This window comes from Varanus komodoensis, unplaced genomic scaffold, assembly GCF_004798865.1.
Source record: "Varanus komodoensis strain SLA01 unplaced genomic scaffold, ASM479886v1 scaffold5, whole genome shotgun sequence".
In the NCBI taxonomy this organism is placed as follows: domain Eukaryota; kingdom Metazoa; phylum Chordata; class Lepidosauria; order Squamata; family Varanidae; genus Varanus; species Varanus komodoensis.
Genome location: NW_025336087.1, coordinates 4,733,760 through 4,755,718, shown reverse-complemented (window position 1 = coordinate 4,755,718; position 21,959 = coordinate 4,733,760). Strand labels below are relative to the sequence as shown.

At 38.6% G+C, this 21,959-nt stretch overlaps 2 protein-coding genes across 7 annotated transcripts in view; one reads left to right on the top strand and one right to left on the bottom strand.

The window, feature by feature from the left end:
• Positions 1-18,384, top strand: part of IL6ST (interleukin 6 cytokine family signal transducer) — a 41,734-nt gene extending 23,350 nt beyond the window's left edge. Inside the window, exons 8-16 of the mRNA XM_044446755.1 lie at positions 648-730; positions 1,967-2,186; positions 3,673-3,849; positions 5,349-5,450; positions 6,769-6,915; positions 8,435-8,575; positions 10,066-10,162; positions 11,098-11,179; positions 12,769-18,384. Of these exons, the coding sequence (XP_044302690.1) occupies positions 648-730; positions 1,967-2,186; positions 3,673-3,849; positions 5,349-5,450; positions 6,769-6,915; positions 8,435-8,575; positions 10,066-10,162; positions 11,098-11,179; positions 12,769-13,476 (1,757 nt within the window). The 3' untranslated portion in view covers positions 13,477-18,384. The remainder of the gene's footprint in view (positions 1-647; positions 731-1,966; positions 2,187-3,672; positions 3,850-5,348; positions 5,451-6,768; positions 6,916-8,434; positions 8,576-10,065; positions 10,163-11,097; positions 11,180-12,768) is intronic.
• A 320-nt stretch (positions 18,385-18,704) lies between these two features.
• Positions 18,705-21,959, bottom strand: part of IL31RA (interleukin 31 receptor A) — a 29,388-nt gene continuing 26,133 nt past the window's right edge. For 5 of the 6 annotated variants that reach the window (XM_044446756.1, XM_044446761.1, XM_044446757.1 and 2 more), the window contains one exon: positions 18,705-21,801. In XM_044446756.1, the coding sequence (XP_044302691.1) occupies positions 21,280-21,801 (522 nt within the window). In that variant the 3' untranslated portion in view covers positions 18,705-21,279. The remainder of the gene's footprint in view (positions 21,802-21,959) is intronic. The other variant, XM_044446758.1, reaches the window with a different exon arrangement.

Here is a 21,959-nt window from a genome sequence, read left to right as displayed (position 1 = left end):
ATCATATTGACACATGGCACATAATGATCTAGTTTGCTCCTGGGTTAAATAACAGTCATGCATTTCCACTTCTGCTTCATGATCCATGATGGGCATGTTTGAGTTTGTTGTTGGGTTAACTGAAAAGCTGTTTAGTTCCTAAACAACCTTGAAGTCTGGGTTGTGATTTCACTCTCTACAGCTACAAAGGAGCCTATCATAAGTTTTAGTATAAAAACAGAAATGGTGGGTGCACTGCAGGCAGTGATTCCCTTATACCCCAAAGTCCCATTTTTTATTTAACCAGTGAGTTGTCATGTATTGTTTTCCATAGCTGTGGTCATTTCAGCAGAAGTAGAACTGTTCCCAAAGTTAACATGTTTGCTGACACACCACATTCCAATTCAGACCTAATTGTAGTTGAGGACTATCTTGAGCATAGAATCATGGATGACTGACCCAAGTTATGATCCTCTTCTTCCCATACTGTCAAGTTGTGTTTGATCCCATGCTGTCTAGAAGGTTAAAAAGGTAGATTTGCGGGATCTCTGTAATAAAGTATGTGTAAATATAGATACACAAGTACTTTTTTAATATAGTGTTTGTGCATTCAAGAAAATTGAGCAGTAGGCTGTTTAAAAATCAGAGAGATTTTTGTTTTTCTTCAGAACCATCTAAAGGACCAGCTGTGTGGCGGAAGATTAGTACTGTTAACTCATCAAGGAACTGGACTCTAGTTTTGATCTGGAAGGTTGGTATCAAAAATTTCCCAGGCCAAATCTGGATTTCTGGTGTTTTCACCAATATATCACTCAAAGAGTTACTGATTGATTATCAATGATCATGTTATAAAAACAGAACTCTGGCACAGTAATTGATGCATCTATTATAAACACTACTTCTAGGGCTATAACATACCACACCTGGATAGAGTCAAGTGTTTTAAAATAAACATACTTAGCATATGATATAAATAATTTGCACATGTATTAGTTGCTGTGTTTCTTTAAAGTACATGAGGAAGGGAATCCAACTAATTCTGTCTGGATAGTTCAATGAATCAAAGTTAAAAGTAGTAAGTGCATGTACCATTCACTGAAGGTGCATTGCACATGAACATTGTGCTGTGGTCACAGAGTTCTGTAAAATGATGCTTGAGAATTATCTGTAATGCTTAAATTATGGGGTAAAATGGTCACTTTCAAGTGAAGTCACTTACTCTCATGTGGCGAAGTGATAACTTAAGAGGCCTCATCGCCACAAGTTATAAGATAGTGTATGCTTGTTATATGCTGGATGAGGGGCATGACTTAATCTTTAGCTTGACTACAGGTCACGACACTTTGGTCAACTAAATTTACTAAAAGATTCAATAAACAGCAGATACTACTTGCTTTCTCTGTGAGGCCATGCACTGACAGATCACACATTCCTGCTGGACTGACAAAAGAACTTGATGCCATTTTTAACAGATTGGTACCATAATATGTAATTGTATAGATTAAGACATTAGCATTCAAATCCTGTGCCTTCCATTTGAGAATAAGAACCTGCAAATAATTTTGTATTCCTTGAATCCTCTTCCAGTGAACCAATTATTAGTGGCTTAATTGTTGTTCAGTTATTTTTTACAAATTATATTTTGCTCCATCACAAAGGAATTCAGAGCAGTATTTTAGGCTCAGAGAGGCTTGTCTGAGGGTGTGTTTTGCCCAGGTCCAGACATAGGTAGGTGGGAATTTTGAACCAGTTGCTTGCTTAGCTAAACAGTTAAGCACCTGCTTTGCATGCAGAAGGTCACAAGTTTAATCCATGGCAATCCAGTTGTAAAAGGATTGGAGAAACATGTCTGGTTTAGACCTTGGTGAACTGTTGCTAGTTTGGATTAGACAGATCTAGGTTCGGTGTGCCAGAAGTCTCACTGCATAGAGCAATTTCCTAATCTGCACTCCTAAGCTCTGTTTTTTAAAAATCTTTTTTTGAACAGGAATTGAGTAATTCTGAAGCCAATGGAATAATTTTGAGATATGAAGTATCCATTGCAGGAAGGCCTCCGCTTTTATTTCCAACTGAATTTTACATTGTGAATACCACCCAGCTGTCCCTAAATGTACAAAATGGAACATACGAAGTAAGAGTTGCAGCCTATAACAAAGTTGGTAAATCTCCTTCATCAGTTTTGCTTATCCCAGCAATCAACTCAAAAGGTACATCTTGCTGCATAATGTCATAAGTGTCTAGTATATGTCCAGTTTTTCTAAGTTTTAAATCTCTTGCTTTTTAAATTTCTTTGTTTTCCAACTTTGCATTTAACATCCTTCTTTTGCTAAAATATAAATGATTACACTGTAGCTGGTATTTTTGTGGAATATTTCACTTTGCCCAAAATGATCTTTAGAGTATTTCTTCTGCCTTGTCCTGGCTACTTGTACTATTGTTTAGCCTTGGTACAAACCTGCTGATCACATGGTGCTATTAAAGCTGTTTTCTCTATGCTGACTTAGATTTTTGGTTCTTCAAGTGTTCTGTTGTGCCAGCTTTATATCTAGCAACTCAGCTGATAACCTGCCCATGGGCAACTAGAAATTCTGTGGAGATTAATTTATGTGTCCCATGCAATTATATTAGCACAGTGATAAGGGATGGATCACTTGGCTTCTGTGCTAGCTGCCCGGGAAAGGAGATCTACCATGGAAACAGAGAATTATATATTTATTTGTATTTCCCTATAATCCAGGTACTCTACAGGCTAGTTTGAATTCTTGATTCTAGCTGATATCTAAAAGCTTCTGACTTTTAAGTGCAATGTAGGCATTACATTTTAATTATAAATTAATTATAATGGGTAGAAAATGTCAGCTGCTGCAAACTGCAGCAAGGATTATATTTCTGTAGCACTACAGAACAATCTCCCTCCTTTTTAATAAATTGGGAGGCACTGCACAGTTCCTCCAGACCTCCTGTAATCAACAACCTCTGCTGAAAGTCTTCCTTTAAGGTATGTAGCACCACCTAGTAAAAACAGGATTCAGTACAAATTAGAACGTATTTTCTACTGAAATAATGCAATATTATATGGCTGTAGAAGTTAAAAGTCCCTGGAGATGACAGTCATGTTAGGGAAAGCCAGAGGCAGAATGAAAAAAGGAAGACCAAATATGAAATGGTTTGACTCCATAAAGGAAGCCCCAGCCATGAGTTTACAGGAGTTGAGCAGGGCTGTTATGGATAGAACATTTTGTGGGGCTTTCATTTATAGCATCCTAAGTTGGTGTCTACTTGAGGACACATAACAACAACAACAGAAATTCCATGCATTTGTTCAGATCTGTTAAATTCTTGCCTGTGCGCATGTTTTCAGCCAATGCAGCACAGCTTTCATTGTACTTGGCTTTAAGACATGAACATTTGAATTCTTCCTCTTGGGCTGTATGTCAAAATTACCTTGAAATGCATTTCTGTCTCTGCTACTGTCTTGGTCTGTGATTGTGGGCCTCTGATCAGGCTTAGTTAAAAACTTGTTGGAATGAAATAATACCTTTGAGGTAGATAGCTGTGTTCTAACTAAAACAGGACTTGTGTCTTTCACTTGATTTTTGCTACAGAATTGAGGAAAGTTTTAGTATGCTGGAATCTTTGAATTATGGCTGTCACTGAAATAAAAACTTTTGATGATGATTTTGGTCATTTCAGGTTCTGTAAAAAATGTTGCAGCATTTCCTAAGGATGGCAAACTCCGGGTAAATTGGACAGCTCCCAAAGAACCAGTTGACAAATACATAATTGAATGGTGTGAACAGTGCAACAACTTGACCTGTGTTACTGAATGGCAACAGGAACCTGGAACAAAACAGGGTGCATTTCTAAAAGGTAACTCTGGAGAGTTGTGGATATAGTACATTTGTGAAAATAGCTGAAGTTTCATACCCTAACAAGAGCTTGCTGAACAATAGAATTCCTTATTTATTTATATATTGCCATTTATATCCTGCCTTTTTCCTACAAAGGGCTCAAGGCAGGTTACATCATTCTTCTCCATCTTATCCCCACAACAACAACCCTGTGAGGTAGGTTGGGCTGAGAGTGTGTGACTGGCCCAAAGTCACCCAGTTGGCTGCATGGCCAAGTGGGGACTAGAACCCTGATCATCCGAGTCCCAGTCCCATGCTCTTAACCACTACACCACACTGGCTCTCCTTAGATGCATTGGAAGTTTAAAACTCATAAAATCAGCTCCTAGGATTTAAAATTGTAGTTTTATAATTCATTGAGAATATAAAAATAAATGTAAAGTATGTACTTATTTTTTTAATGTCTAAATTAGTCTATTTGCAAATTAGTTGCCTTTCAATAGGGATGAGTAGGGCGCAAGGCATGCATCATATAGGGGTTTTTTTCCTTTTGTCCAGCGTTGTTCCTCATCAGTGTATGCCATTCTTTGACAGTGATGTAGTCGTCAAAGAATTCACTCATAGTCGTGGGTTATTTGACCCATGATTTGTTGGATGCGAGTAGGAATAAATAACAGCCAAGATTAAATTTATAATTTGATCTTGAATTAGCCCTTATACACCCCATAAGATACAAATTTAGACATCACACTAAAAACTTATGAATGGTATAATCAAAGGTTGTTTAAAGAATTGAGAAGTAATGGCAGCCTGATAATATGCTAGCTAGAAAAACTGTGGCTTAATTAACTTGTTCCCTGTAAACCAGGTCATTGACTGAGCTTGTAATATCACAGAAGCCTGTGATTCTGAACTTCCAGAGCACAGGCTTTAGTAGAAATAAAGGCCTGATCCTCACAAATTAAAATTACATGTGCCAAGTACTAAGTACTTGAAGCAAACCTACAGAGTGTCAAGGCATCTGTGAGGGACTTCTTATGGTTAACAAACTGATTTGTGGAAGGTAATTATCTTCTGGCTAAATACCTGCTACATTGCAATGTGCTCGGGTGGTTGGAATGGATATGAAAATGAATCATAGGGTAATATCTAATAAATGTGTGTTAGAAGAGGCATTAGCCTCTGCCTGGCAGCTGGTGATGCAGCACGAAAGACATGAATTGCATGAAAGCTATATATATATGAAGAGTTTGATTATTCCAAATACAAAACTTTGCATTTGGATATTCCATGCAGAAGCACAAAGCATTTGCACAATAACTTGCCTGTATGCCTTACAGCATCCAAGGTTGTTGTCAAGTTTATTTTAGAATAACTCCTGTGAAAATTATTTGAATTTCCCATTATTAAGGAAATTGATAGATTGAACTAATGTTAAAAGCAAAAAGGAATGCAAACTGATCTATTCCTTATATTTGGCTAAACTATGTAAAACCCAATTTAAAACTATTTCCTTAGGAAACATAAAGCCACACAAATGTTATACAATCACTGTGCATCCTCTGTATGCTAATGGTCAAGGAGAAGGAAGATCTACGCAAGCGTACCTTCAGCAGGGTGGTAAGTTCAAAGCACACATAATCAAGTTCCTCCCTTTTGCTGCAGTATGTTAATTGACATAGACTGGATTCACACAACATGGTAAACACTACAGTGGTTTATCATGTTACGCAATTCTGAACCAATTTCCCAGGTTGGCATGTTTGTGGACCAAAAACCACCTCAGCAGCAAATATATTGTTGTAGGGGTTGTACTCATGATGAGTTGCCATGTCCTCCAAACCCAAGCAACCCAAGTGGATTCAGGGAATTGAATGTGGAGCTCTTAGCAAGAACAACAAAGACATCCCTTACTGCTCATGCTCAGTGGCTCCTGGGTAGCCACCAGTGCCAGCTGCATCAAGATGCCCAACGGTGGTTTCCCCCCTCAGTCACAAGCTGTGTCAGTTTGCTGCATTTTCCCCCTTTTGGTTGATTTTTGCCTGAGTTGTATGACTGTATATGCCTCAGTCCAAGAGAAAACATCCAGGTCAGAACCCTTTTTTGAAAGGTCCCTTAAAGAGGCTGTGTGCTTTTTCATCTTTCAAGCAGCTAATGGTTTGGGAAAAAATGCAAATTGTATGTTGACCTGTGAAACAGTTGGGGTGCAAGGCAAGTGCGGGATCTTGCAGCAAAGGCATGTAAATCCTTGAACACCTTCTCTTTGCATACAAAGATCCCTCATTCTTTTGGTTTCTTTTGACAGCAGGGAGAAAACAATTTACAGCCTTTAATATTAAACCTTTAATATTCAAACCTGAAGTATTTTTTTAATTAGGCATCATTCCTGGTGACTTTGATAAACAAAGTATATATTTGATCCAGGGCATCACTCTTACCAAGCCTTCAAATCCCTGCAGTTGTGTAACTGCACCTAGAAAACAAAGCCTCTCCCTGAAAAAAAGCTTTTTTTTTCTTTTTTTTTTCTTTTTCTTTTTTGGCTTCAAAAATCTTTTTTAAGATTTTGCCAGCCACTGGAAGCCCCTTTAAGGTGCCACTGGGGCACTTTGATGGGATTGACATTGGCTTTCAAAACAGGGATCACAAAAGCTGGCTATTGAGCCAGCTTTCACGGTCAACAAATGTGTGGGGTCGGAGGAGGGGACCCACAGTGATCCAGAATGGGTTATGATTGTCTCAGGGAGGGAAGAGACAAGCGAGTTCTTCTGTGTTGTTCCCTGAGGTACGCAGGGGAGGGAGGAGGCTAGCATGCAGTAAATCTTGGCTTATTGCCTGGGGAGTTGGCATCTGAACTTTTTAGGCATTTAAACAGTAACACCAACCTTCTGGGAGCTGCCTTGTTTCTTCAGACATTAAAAAAGAAACTTTTTGTTAATAGTGCCCGCTAGTGGACCCACAGTTCGAACAAAGAAGGTTGGAAAATCTGAAGCCATTTTAGAATGGAAACCACTTTCCATGGAAGAGCAGAATGGGTTTATTCAATACTACACTATAACTTATAAAACAATGACTGGAAATGAAACAGGTAATTGTGTCTTTGTTTATATATATGATTAAATAGCACCATAGTGAAGGCTTTTTAAAAGCCCTAAATAGCTCTTCTATATTTAAGACATGTTGTGTAGTCATACATTTATGCCTGCAATAGTATCATAATGCTTTCTAGCTTTCGAGTACTCTCACCCTCCATGGAGTTCTGCTGTGTCATATTTCTAAGAATTAAACAGAACTTATTCCTTTCTTCTCTGAAACTAGTCCCTTTGAATGTGACTTATAACCTTAGAAGGAGAAGTAAGTATAGTCCCAAGTGAAGCTTGGCTTCTTCCAGCACTAAGGATCACCTTAGTTTGGTGATAGCTAGGATGCTTTTAACTATTTCCTTGAAAATAGTTATTTCCTTGAAAACAAAATGACCTTCCCACTTCATAATGTAATAACTTGTCAAGAATGCACAGAATGCCTCCTGAGCATTCATTCATGGGGGATTCATTATACTTTGAAGCATTGCTTTTATCTTGTTTGTTTGTTATGATATTTTAGTTGTATAATTGAATTTAATGTTACCTGTCGGCATTTTTATTGTAATGGCTGCCCAGACCACATGATGCTAATGGGCAACTTTTAAACAAATCTGATAAATAACTTGAAGCTGCTGAATTCTTTCAGCCTTTAGTACACAAGACCAGAGCCTCATTTTGAGCATTAAATGGCATAGCGCCTACATCTTCTTAGACATGTTCTTTATCACAGTCTCCAAAAAAATGGATGGAAGTTAGAAACATAGGTTGTTTTGTATTCTTAATAAATTTAAATGATGGTTAAACACTTCCAAGTAGATTTCCCTTACAACTCTGTTGTGTTGCGCCCCCGAGAGCCCAGCTTTCTCGTGCTCACTGAGCTTCTTTCCCATACTTGGTCTTGCCCCAGAAAGTGACCTGAGTCAAGAGCAAGTGGACAAACATTGAGGAACACTGGCGGGCCCCTTCACTGCACAACCTTTGGCAGTGCTGGATGGGTAGTCCTACAGCTGCCCACAGACACAGCAAGTAACAAGTGTGCAAACGAACTCTGCTTGTACAGCAGGGATACTAGTGGCTCGTATACAAGTTGGCCTCATGAGTGAAAGCTGCTGATGTGCATCTGTAATATGCTGTAACACTTGCGTCCTGCCAGATGCCCAAGCAGAGACTCAGCTAGGAAACACCAAGAGGGGCTTAGGGCAGTGAGCAGCAGACTGGAATCCAGGGAGTTGAACCAAGGGAGTTCAGTGTATTCCTACCCCCAAACTGGAGTCCTCGTACACCTCTAGTTACCACCTTCAAGTAGTATTTTGGTAATACTGCTCATTACATACAATTGTGATTGAAATGATAGTGCTGGTTAAAATCTATTCAGATCTTACTAAGCCTGCAGATTTTCATTTTAATTGTGAAAGTTGGAATTGTGAGAGTTGAAAAAGTTGTTTAATATGGATTTAACACAGTACAGATGCTCACAAACTTTGAATAATGTGCATTGAATAAATGGGATTTTTTTACTTCTAGTTGTAAATGTGGACCCTTCTAGAACAGAGTACGCACTGTCTTCCTTATCAAGTGACACTTTATATATGGTACAGATGTCAGCATACACAGAAAAGGGAGGGAAAAGTGGGCCTGCTTTTACATTTACTACAAATAAATTTGGTAAGTTTTTACACAAATGTTCCAATATTTAAAAGGTTTGACTTGTGATCAAACATTTCAGAACTTCCATGGGAAATGCTGCTGCTTTTTAATGTACTGGAGGCATAGCTAAGTTCATTTCTAGCTTGTTCCCAGGTTTAGTGGTTTGAGACTGTGTTGCGAACATGGTGAGCCTAACTTGATTATCAGAACATAAGTCAAATCCATATTATAAGATGCTTTGGTAGCTTTGCATGTAGTCTGCACTTAGGAGGGGTCTTTTCAGGGACTACACTGAGACCTGGAAACTCTATCACAGGAAGCCTTTCTACCCAATTGTGAAAGGTGCTGGTGATGACCTTAAGGGCCTGTTTACCTCAAGGGAGTGTCTCCTTCCATATGTGCCTGCCTGTCCCTTAAGATCTGGGGCAGAGGCCCTTCTCTGGGAGCCTTCCTTGAAGGAAAGTAGGAGTGTGACTCTCCGGAGAAGGGCCTTCTCTGTGGTGGTACCCTGATTGTGGAGTACACTCCCCAGAGAGGTTTGCCTGGCACTGTCACTGTTTTCTCTTTGGCACCAGGCTAAAACCTTTTTATTTTCCCATTGTTTTAAGGTTTGACTGTTTTTAATATGGGTTTTATTGTTTATTGGTTAAGAATTTGCCTAGGATGCTGTGTTTTATTCTGTTTTGTCTTACTGTTCAACTATCCCAAGACTATGGTAAGGAATGGTCTTAAAAAGTTTTAAATATAAATAAATAAATACTTTCCATCCCCTAATTATGACCTTTCATTGGCAAGAGAAACAATTTTTATTTATTTAAATTTGCTTTTGCCCACTGAATTTATCTTCAAAAAGAAGTCTTCAAAAAGCTTCTGCACTTTTATATTTCATAAATATATTTTATATATATATATTTGTCAATGGCATTAAAAAGGCGGTATGACGCTAGGGAAAAAGCATCGCAAAGGAAGGTGACTATGTAGAAAAGTGATATAATTTGTTTTTGAAATTCTTAATAGAGTATTAAAAAGTATGGACACTTTTTGAAGAACCCTCATATTTGTTTGGTTCTGTGTTGCTTGCTTTTCTATTTTAATCTATATTTTAAGTTTTTAATTTTCTGAATTTTTTAATATTCTCCTGCCTGATATTTGTATTGTGCTTGCTTATCCTGTATTATGCACTAGGAGTGTGTGCATGCATGCGTGCGAGTGAGAGAGAGCGAAAGCGACTAAGCGATCTTCTCTTTGGGTATTTTTAAAAATAAAAATGCAGGTTAAACATAACCAAGAAGGTATAGAGGGTTTTCTCACATTACTATGCCTTAAACATCATCTTGATCATTTAAATATTGTTTTCAAACAAAAAGAAGCAAAGTTGGCTTTTGCAGGAACTGTCTTACTGCCATAGTTCCATTTGCATTTCAAACATTTTTAAATGAGTGTTGCTAAGCACGCCATTATAAAGCATTTGAAGACAGCTTGCTACTTTCCTTTTGTGTATCTTTTAGGAGAAGGAGAAATTGAAGCAATAGTTGTTCCTGTTTGCCTAGGATTCCTACTGTTTACCCTCTTCGGTGTATTATTTTGCTTCCACAAACGAGATATGTAAGTATCTTTCACACAGTATATTGCACAAAATGCTGTATTATATTTGAAAGAGGCAGTGGGTAGAGGTCACACACACAAACAGCATAAACCTGGAATCGTTGAATAGTAGTGGCTGTACAGAAAAAGTTTGGTAAATAACATCCACTCTTCTTCTTTTCCAGAAAAAAAAGTGTCTCTTTCAGCTCTAAGAAGGGTCCCTGTAGTGTAGCCCACAACTTTAAAGTACATGAAGTAAAAAAGCAGTTACACTGCAAAACAAGAGAATAGTAAAACAAGCTGATTAACTGTCAGGTAGCAATGAAAATAGCTCAGCATCCTGGAGGAATACCCGAGCCTTAGCCACCTGCCTAAATATTCTTGTCTAACCCCTCTTGGCAAGGACTGTGCCAGTTGGGGTGCTGCAGCCTGGCAGGCCTTGCCCCACACTGCAGCCAGGCTTCCATCTGCCCTAGCCAGTATAGCCAGTTGTAAGGAAGGGAATGGAGAGTGTTGTAGGCCAAAATATCTGGATAGCCACAAGTTCTGGCCTCTGTAGTAGAAGGAAAGTTCAGTGCACATCTTCCCTTGCTTATTCTACCCTGCAACAGCAATAGCCTCCAGACAGAGGTGATTTCACTGCTTAGGGCAGGAGACTGGAAGTGGTTTTCCAGATCCAACAAGAGCTCTAGAGGATCTGCTACCACTTTCCTGTCTATCTGCCTGGTGTGACCAGGTTTCAGTTGTTTATATAAAGCGAAATTCAGAGAGAAGTTAGGTATCTGTGTATAGTGTGTGATAGGATAATAGTCCTTAGTTTAAACTTTTTAACCATGGCAAAATAAACCAAATCTTTAAAATGCAGCAGAGCATAAGTATTATACAAGTAGGCAGAGAGTTCCAGTAGGTTCATGTGTTCACAGTGCAATGATTTCTCTCTTTCTATCTTTTGCTAGCATCAAGAAGCACATCTGGCCTAATGTGCCTGACCCTTCAAAGAGTGTAATCGCCCAGTGGTCGCCACAGATAACATCTAAGGTAGCAATCATTTAAAAAGTATTCTGAACTGCTTTTCTACCCGTATGGCAGTGATGTATGATTATAAGTTTGATTAGCAAAGAGCTAGACAGAAAAGGGAAGTGTAATGGGCTAGAAATTCCAAGACTGTCTCGTTGAAGTGAGTATCAACCATTTTTTGGATGTGGAAAGGTGTCCAAGCCCTAAGAAATGATCTTACAAATGACATATTGGACTGACACTTTGGACTAACAATGTTGCTTAATTTTAATGCTTTGAAGCTAGAGAACTGGGTATCCATATATAGAGATGATAAAATTTAATTCAGAAGCTACATCTACAAAAAGTAGTATTGCAAGAGAAAATCTGAATGGAGGCTTATACCACACTTGTTGTTTAAAGATAAAAGCAGAAACAATATCCAGTTAGTTCTGAGCCCTGGCACCTTTCAGTGTATGGACACAAGAATTACTGTGAGTGTTTTAGTAGCTAGCACATTGGATGCAGAGCATCCAGCAGGAGTAGTTCCTCGGTGGGTATTTCCTTAGGATAATCCTGTTTGGGGGAAAGGATGGGCAGTTAGTGGCAACTGCCACCTCTTCTAACATCATGTCTCCCAGTGTTCAAATAGAGGTGATCAAAAGTAGACCTCTTGAGTGTTGGCCATAATGGGTGGGGCTTCTGGAAGCTGAAATCCAAAATATCTGGAGATTTAAGTTCTGCCCACTTATTCTAGAGGCTGCTCCAACTTTGGAGGAGGCATAGAGGGCTCCACAAGATGGGGGGAATCGGGGGGGGGGAATCAGGGGAGGGTACTCCCCCCAATTTTGTCAATGTAAAATTCTGCACGTTCAAAAATCTTCCATAGAGCTCTTGCATTCCAAAAGGCTCAATGCCCAAGACTTTTACTATATGTAAGAACAGAAGAAGTGAATATAATAGTGACATGTAAAAACCAGCTAAAATGATAGAAAATCAATTTAAAGCATTAAAATGCAAGAACAATGTTTGTAATTATTGCAAAGAATATTAGTGTGTTGAATAAAAAATTGTGTAGAGAATCTTGTGCAAAGAATAATGCAAGTATAGCAGAAGCTCTACAATGAAGTATGCATATGAAATGTTTAATTCCTAATAATACATCTAGATTTAGGTAGGATATATGGGGTAAAGCTGAAAGACCAAGTAGCTACTGTCTTGGTTCAGTTGTGGCACATGCTGAGTGGCTTTTAAACATCCAAACTGCAATTGTAGCTTGTTGTGTGATCTGAATAGAGTGACATGGGGGGAGGGGTAGAATGTGTGAGGGCTGAATAATAGTCACATAATGCAGGGCATTTAGGGTTACGTGAGGCCTTGCAGAACCCACCTTTGCCAGGTGGCAGTTGCCACACAGGTGGACCACAGTCTACTATTCCTTAATAAGCCACAGTGGACTGTTAGAGTGTGCAAAGCAACCCACTGTGTCAATTCATCATTCAAGAAGCTTGAATTCCTAGAAGCAAGGATTGCCGAGTATATTGCAAGGACAGTGCAATCCAATATTGATTTTATTCAAAATTAAATTGCATCACAACTAACAACAAACATTTTTGTGTTACTTTTTTTAGAATTTTAATTCCAAAGAACACATATATCCGGAAGGCAGCTTTACTGATGTCAGCGTGGTAGAAATTGAAGCTGATGACAAGAATTCTCTTCCTGATCAGGATCTGAAGCATTTTGACTTGCCTAAAAAGGAAAAAAATGCCTCAGAAGGTCACAGTAGTGGTATAGGAGGATCATCTTGTATGTCGTCTCCTCGGCAAAGTGTTTCTGATAGCGATGAAGGTGAACCTGTTCAAAACACTTCCAGCACTGTGCAGTATTCAACTGTAGTACCCAGTGGCTACCGGGACCAGATACCTTCAGTGCAAGTCTTTTCTAGGTCTGAGTCTACCCAACCTCTGTTAGACTTGGAAGAGAGGCCAGAAGACCAGCAACTGCTAGGAACTGAAAACTTGACATTGAGGCAACGCTATTTCAAACAGAATGGTAACTGGGATGACAGAGTTAATGATGGGCCCCATTTGGAAAATAGAAAACAGATTTCTCCAATAAATGAGGAAGATACTGCTGGACATCAAGCCTCACAAATGTGTGGCTCTGGCACTGAAAGAGATGAGCAAGGAGTTACCTTAGCAGGTGTTTTCCATCCAAGCCCTGAGGGACCAGCCTTGCAGATTGAAACCATGAGAATAAATACAATGACAGATGAGGAGATACCAAAGTCTTATCTACCACAGACTGTAAGACAGGGTGGTTATATGCCGCAGTGAAAAGGAAGAGACCACTTCCTGCCAGATACTGTTACAGCGTTGATTCTGCTACGTTAAACTATTGTTTTTAAATCTTGCTTCAGAAAAAAAATCAGGTTCATATATGAACAGGAATGTGGGCAATGTGCATTTGGGAACTTAGAGCAGAACTTAGAACTTAAGTTGGAAGTTTCAAGACATGTTGTGGAAATATTTCTTCAAGCACTACATTTCACTCAGTTAAGCAGACGAATCTGTTGCCTTTCATTTTTGTCTTGGGATATCCACCTCATTTGAATGTGGAATAGAAGACAACCCTCACTTTACTAATTGATAAAAGCAAAGAAATGACAACTGACTGTGAATACCTCTCTTGACTATGATGAAATTAATGCCTAAGCATTAGATAATTACATTGGCTTATGTCAGCTTTTCAAAAGTGGAAGTAGATTATTTTATCTTGCATGACTTACCTTTAAAAGTCATCCAGAGACCCAAACAACTGTCTCTTTCAGCCCAGACTTAAAACAGACACAATATTGGAAGGGGTCTAGCATATACCCTCATCAACTGACTGGAAAGGTTCCATTCATTTGGGGTTTTCTGCCATCCAGTGTTCTGACCTTGTCAGTAAAAAAACTAAAAGTAAAATATTTATTATCTATTTGAACCATGACTATGCTATTACTACTTAACTCTGAAAGCCAGTATTTCATACTTTTTGTCATGCAGTTTGAGCCAAATCTATTAAAATTTTAAACAATGTATTTAGAACTCAAACATGTCAGAAAAAATCAATGTGTGTGCTTATTTTTTTACTTTTTAACCAGATTAAACATGGATATAGTAAATATATTCTAATTAATATCATGTAATAAAGTTATAGGGAAAACATTAAAAGGGAATATCTGCTGCTCTTTTACTGATTTCAATACAAGGTTCTAGTATTCCCTGCTGCTACTGCTGTCATTTTAAATGCCTAGAGCGGTGCAACATCAGTGTGACCAATGATGTCCCTAAAGGACACCAGGAAGGGCTGTAGTTTTGGTACTTGGCATGGGCATTTTTTATCCCATGCAGGAAGAAAGATTGTCTCTAAGAACATTTCTTTCAGACCAGATCTATATTTATCATGAAGCCATCTGTGCTGACTGACTTTCTTTTGGTGAACTAACTCAATATAATCTCTCTTTCTATACTGCATGAGTAAGTTAAGGCTCTATTCTGAAGCGATGCAGAAACACTACAACTGTTTAATGAGAAATAAAGCTTCTTTTGATTTTATTGTCACCAGTTTAACAATGTGCAGTTAAGTTTGAATATATTTTGACATTTCAGTGGCCAGAGATAATCTTTTGCTTCCCAGGTTGTTGGCTGTAACTGGTGATTATAGAGAAGACTGGCCCATGAGACTTCGCTCAAAGGATAGCTGTAAATAACATTTAACATTTTCAGAAGTTTCTATCTATCAAACCATTCTTATTGCAGCAGTTTTCATAGATATTGATGGTGAATTGTGCTGTAACCTTGTTAGAATTCTGTTAAGATAGACTGACTCTTTACCTGCCTGTACCACCAGTCTTCTAAAATCAGTTTGCATGTATCACGGTAATAGTTTCACCCAGTGATTAGAAATGTAAAGAATGTTTACCTATTTAGTTAATAGTTGGCTGTTCTTCAGAAACCATTCAAGTGTGCCTTTATCTTTCCAAGGGTTTTGAGTTGTTATTCAAACATAAGCACTGGTGGTGCATAATTAAGCATTTGTGCCCTTGTAGCTCAGGGACAAAAGCTGGGTTTATTACAATCATAATATAGAGAGGAATGCTCATTCCTTGAAAGACCAAGATGTTGCCTCTATATGAAAAGGAATTTTTGTGGAATTTAAAATCTGGCCTCTTCTGTTGTCCTGAAACTATTGGAAGGGCTCTGTCTTTGATTATGAGAAACCAACATTTCCTAGATATTCAACATTCCTAATGTTGTAATGCATTTAACATTCTAGCTGTCAGTTCTTACCAAATATCCACTACTGTCTGAGCCCTATACAGAATGCATTTGAAGTCAGTTTTACAATCACCTTCATTCAGAAAATGTGCTGTATTTAACATATCATTTGCTTTGTGTATCTGGCTTAAAAGCCTTTTTGTCCTGGAGCAAGCTTAAGCTAATACATTCCTCACGACAAATAGCTTAATAATGCTCTTCAGTGGCAATTCCTATCCAGTGGCAGTGCTCATAGAAACTTTTCATATTTTCAGATTTGTCATTTTATATTCATAGAACACACCTATCTTTCTAGAATTGCTGTGTCAGTTTCAACATTGTTTGCTCCATCACCTTCCCTCACCAGTCTTTATGCAAGACTGAAACATGGTTGCATTGTCATTTGTTATGCTAAATGCCATATTTATTTACTTTAAGGTAGAGGTTCTCTATCAGCTCAGAACCTTATTAACTTATACAGCAAGACTGTTTATGTCTACCTGGACTCAATAAGTTCTTTTGAATTCTGAGGTAACTGCCTTAAAGCTGCAATCCTTTGCCACTTTATAGCTTATCAAAACCTGCTAAAATGGGAGGAATCTGGACTTAGTTTCTTACATATCACAACAAATAAACACAGGATAGATATGTGATTGATACAGGAAGCAGCTGTATTTGGTGTAGGTTTTTGAAACTTGTGACTTCGGTATAAAAGGGGGAAGGGCTCCCCTTAATGTCTTCTACATAAAGGGAGGTGAGTGGAAAGAGGGAAAATATTTCCAAGCAGAGTAGTGCTGATAACTTAAAGAGCCGTTTTATTTCTTCAACCTCATTCCTCAGATGGGAATTCAGTGCTCTTAGGTAAATGTCCATTTATGCAAAGGAAGGGAAGGTTAAGAATATTGTCTCAATGTAACCAATTAAGTTGCTCACTGACTCAGAAGGCTGTTCTTTAAGAAGGGAGCTGTAGAAGTACTTCCATGATGAGTGACAATTAAGGGCTAAAGGAACTGAAGATGGATTAGAAACGAAAGGTTAACGTCAACAACATTGAATTGAATTTGCCATTCCAATGCAAATGGCCAGATGCTGCTAATACCTTGCTAAAATATTTGATCCAGACCTAGGTCTAGAATATGGTGATAGCATGTCACCTAGTTAAGAGAACATTCAAAATCATTACTGGAATCTTTATGGTCCAAGGAATGGTTGAGAAGCAGAGGATTATACAGCGATGCAAATGAAGGAATAAGCATTAACAGTCAGTTCTGCAATATTGAAGATAACATTTCTGGGTCTTTTTGAGATTTCATCTGGTTAGGACATATTAAAAACTGAACTGTGACAACAAGAAAATATAGCACTGTGACTCTTGGACCTGATGATCAGATCACTTATATCCAAAAGGCACCTAGCTCTAGAATGAAATTTGTAAACTAAATGTTCATATATCGCCACGTTTCCCTGCAATTTATTTATTCCTAGCATGACACATTTCTCTGCAGTGAGAATGCCACAGTGTGGAAATTGCTTTCAAATGAAAAATGCTAAACCCAGCAGTTGAATCTCTGTTTTTAAACCAGAGTGCCTTTACGATCGGAGACAAAGTCAAAGTCATTTTCACTTTCTTAAGATATAGTTTCAAGCATTCTTCATGTTTTTTTCAGTGATACAGAGGTCAAAAAAGTCTATACAATTTTGTATATTTTGAATTTCAAATTAAATAGTTAAATATGGCACTGTGTGTGATGTATTAGCAGTTTTTAAATTACAGTATACAGAATGAAACATACTATGCATGTTTACTCAGAAGTAAATCAATTAATTGGATTTATATGCAAATGTACATAAGATAGTAGATTTAGTTTCATTTGAAGCAAATTGGGTCATTCAACTTTAATCCAGGGTAGCTCATGTCAAGGGCACAGATTGTGTGGGTTTGATGACATTCAAGAATATGTTGTCCTGTGCAACATCTTTTACTCCTCTAATGTTTCCTATACTTCGGCTATAGCCTCAAGTGATGGGGCAAGTAGTTTGAAAACATATGTTCTGCTAGCTTGGTTGATGCAGTAATAGCCAAAAACAGCTGTACATTATAATGGGAAATTTGATTTCAAAACATCTATGAAATCAGACGTTGACTATACTGCAGTCTAGTGATCTTTATATAAATACCTAACATTATTAGAGGTTTATAAACAATACTTCTGTTGTCAAGCAGTTATGGAAAAATTTCCTGTGTCTAGATTGCAATAACAGTAAGTTTCTCAGTTATGACAAGATCTGAAAGCTACCTTTGATTGTCCATTCAGAGTAATGCATCATGTCTATAGACCTTGCTTAAACCTTTGTCAGGGCTTGTCTATGCAACACCTGCTCATAACCACTCACATTTGGTTTTTAAACAGTTGTGCTATCTTCACCTGAACATGTATGCAGCTGCAAAATTTAAGTCCTCCTTATTGGCATAACATCCCTATGCATAAAGTTGTCTGTAAGGTTTTTGATCATTTCAGCTGTTTGACATAATTATTAGGAGGAGGGCTTTTTATTTTTTTAGCACATTAAAAAGTTAACAGATAAGCTTAACTGTAGCTTGATTGCTTACCATATAGCTGTCCTTCCTGTCACTGAACAGTACAGCTCTATGAATAATTTTCAGATGATGTTCCTGCATTGCTGCTGGTTAGTCGGCAGTATGAAGTCAACCTGAAACATAGACGAGCCCTTGGCCTACCTTGTGTGAAAATATTTGACAACCATCTTATTCCTTGTATATGTGCATGCTTGTTGTCATAGACGTGTTGTGAAAAGTACTGTTTGCATTTGTAGTTGCAACTTTCTGTGTCTGTCTCCAGTTTGCCATATGTGGATGTATATCACCGTTGTGTATGTTGCTTTTCTAGCCAGTTTAAAACAATTATAAAATCATTAAAAGTAGCACGCATCCTTTTGTTTCTCAGTGTTTGCCAATATTTTATTGGCAGTAAAGACAAATTAGAACCATGTGAATGTTTTAATGCTCTATTATGGGACATACACTAGAGACTGTAGGAAAGGACACAGTTCTATGCCAACTTGTACGTGGGTCAGGTATATGTCTAAAAGGTGAACAGCTGTTTGGACTCCACCTGCAAGAGATTTAAGATATGAAAAGAGGAAAAGACACTGTTTTTGAGCTTCTGACTTCACTTTGGAAAAATAACACCACCACCCCTTTTCTCATACCTCAAACATACTTATTTTTGAACTATTTCAAATTATTTTAGGGAAACTTTAATAATAGAATGATTTCAGGGAAGGTTACAAGATAAAAATGATATAATACAAAATAAATATAATTCAATAGTGTAAAAACATTGCCAATAAAAACCCTCAACACAAAGACCATAGAAAAGGCAATCCTCGTTCTAGAAACATGCAGAGAACTGACAAGAATGAATTCCAGACCTGGAAACCACCAGTAAGACAGCCTTGGAACACACCATCCTTGGCTGTGGGCTGGGGAGGAGCACAGCAGTTACAGACCTCAGAGGTCTGGCCAAGCTGGTACAGGAGGAGGTGGTCCTGTAGCTTAGGCCCAAAGTGTTTTAAGACTTGGACAGCACAACCCAGTGTGGCTGCCTGTAAACCACTGAACATTGTAGAGGATGAAAAAATGGACCCAAATGATCAGCAGTATTCAAACTACAGTGGTACCCCAGCTCACGAATGCCTCAGTTCATGACCAGATCAGGTGGCAAACAGAAATTTCAGAAAAAATTTGCCTGAGTTCGTAAACTTCAGTGGGTGACGACCACGATTGCGGCCATGTTGCCACGCAACCACCATTGCACCCGTCTTTGCAAAACCTCCACCTATCATTCTATGATTTGGCTAGATTTCCATGCTTTGCTTTTAAAGCGACCTTTTGGGCACTCATGATAAGTCTTTAAAGTCAGATGGGATGCAGGAGATTTGAACAGCTGAGCTTCAAGGTGGAAAGCAGTTATTCTTTAAGTGCATGTTTACATACAACCCCAGGTAGCATGTCCACTTCTACCCTGAAAAGGCTTGAAACACAAGATACAGCACAATGGCAATATTCCATGACGAGCAATATAAGCAGCTTTTTTTCTAAGTAGGCTCACATATTTAAATTATATATTTATACTGCATACTCTTCTGGCATCACTAGTGAAGAAAGGCAGCTAGAAAAGATTTATGTTAGGCAAATACTATTTTCAAGTTTTGCTACTTCCAAAGTATTTTTCCCTTTAAAATGTCATGTAAATCTTCTCCCTCATCACAAATTCCTACATTTTCATTTACAATGTATGCGTTGACATTTGTTTTTCCACACGTCGCCTATCTCAGCACTGCAACACACAATGCACTATCCAACCTAGGGGTGGGGAAACATGCTGAGCCTGGGAGCTGCATTGCCTCCCCATCCTTCTGGGCCAAAGGATGCCAAGAGGGGAGAGGTGGACAAGCTGGCCAACTCCCAGACCAAAGAAGAGTCCCACACATTTCAAAGTGCAAAACTTGGGAGAGGAGGAGCAGGAGAAACGATGGGATCTTCCTTCTGCCCCAACTCATTGCCCTGAAGTGATCTTCCCCTCTGCTTCTTAAGCTATTTCCATGGCTTCTATTTTTTTTTTTCTGATTGCAATTCTTCCGCATGACCATCATGCATCCTCCAATGGAGGGGTATTAAAACTCTTACCAGACAGGTGGACAAAGTGGGCTGGCTGGATGTAGGGCTGTTACACCTCCTTCAAACAACAGAAAAGAGCATTGAAAAACAAAGGAAATAGGGTGTAGGCAGCAGCAGGACTGGCACCTATAAAGAGTCCGTTTCTAGCAAGTTTAAATCTTTGGTCTGAGCTGATCTAGGGCAGGAGGAGGGATTTACAGGCAGAAAATCCATGTTTTTAAGCCAACTCCCACTGTGTACTTACAGAGCTACATAGCTGTGAATAACCACATGGTTTCCTTCTAAGCCTGCATTCTTCCAAAGCTGCAAAGGTGCAGTTACTGGAATGATTTAAAAAAGCAACCCAAAATAGTAGCAGAGCTCTCACCTCCTGCCTTTGCAGCACCGTGACTTGTGTTCACACTATAAACACAAATAGTAAAACATACTTTCGAGTTCATACTTTCTTCACAATTCAGATACTGTGCTCTGGTATATGGCATATCATCTTAGAAATGCAGAGGATACAGTGTTGTATTTACTAATGCACACCCACAGCGCAACCACTGCATTTGGAGGGAAAAACATCAGTGCCTTACAGCTGAGTCCCCAGTGCATGCCTTAACTATGTTGTGTTTGCGTCTGCTTACCAGACTGGATACTGAGCTGATACTGAGACTGTTCATAAGAGGTTGCTAAGAAAGTGCTCTGGCATTCCGGAGCAGTGGGGTGGTAGTGATAAGATTTTTAAAAATATATTTTGACCCTTTGGCTTAAAATAAAAGGTACACTTTGAGGTAGGCTATAGGGCAGAACAACAGGAAAAACTCAGAGTGCCACAACTCATGACAATGTCTCCTTTTGTTCAATTAAAGTTCACAATCCACCTTCTTCACTTTTGTTGATCTCTACTCTTTGTTCGGAAATGCAGAGCTGTCTGGAGAAGACAACATTTAATGCAAGTTATACTTCTTTGTTTCCGCTAGCAAACTGTAAAATGTAGCATCGACAGCTTGACAGCAGTTGAAACTATATGTAGTTCTTAAGAGGACTCTGTTAAGTTTAAATGAAGACGCAGCAAGGCTCACTTTGGATGGATAGCAGGACTGTGGAAGTGGAAAGCTTCTTGAAAGCAAGCTAATCAAAACAGGGGCATTTTAAGCACACTGAAATGCATTCGTATTTGGGAAGAGTTTAAATGTGTCCAGTGTCACATAAGACTGCTCTGCGCCGTTTGGTAAGCAAGAGGCCAAGGCACCAGGCTGGGTATTAGTGCCTTTTGTACTTCGGCCTGAGTTCTCAGACACCAGGAACTCCCTTGTATGGACTGAATTTTTCAAATATGGGTTGACACTAGTTTTCCCATTCAGATTTGACTGATCTTGAGCTTCCTCATTTTCAAAATCTTTGAAATCCATTTTCAGAGACTGAAGTGCTTGATTCCAAATATCATGCTCTAGAGAGAATGCTGGTAGAAAAGTTTGCATAGCTTTGTCTTCTCCACTGATCAAAATCTCATGGCTGCCAACCAGATCTTTTGCAGGATCGTTTGCCTGTTTAAGGATGTTTTTCTGATTCGGCAACTGCAATCCATCGTGTTCCTTGCTATGAACATTTGTATCCAAAAGACTGATGAGTGTGTCAGTGTCAGAGATAAAATTGTTCAGATCTGCTGCCTGCTGGGAGGGAAAAGGAAACTTCATACACCATATCACAAGCAATTATGCCTATCTTCACCAGTGAAAAATTAATATTTGTAATTTTAGTTGAGCAAGTTTCTAAGCTTTGAATTAGTATAAAAGCGTAAAATGTCCTTATGACTGCTTCTCTGTTGGAA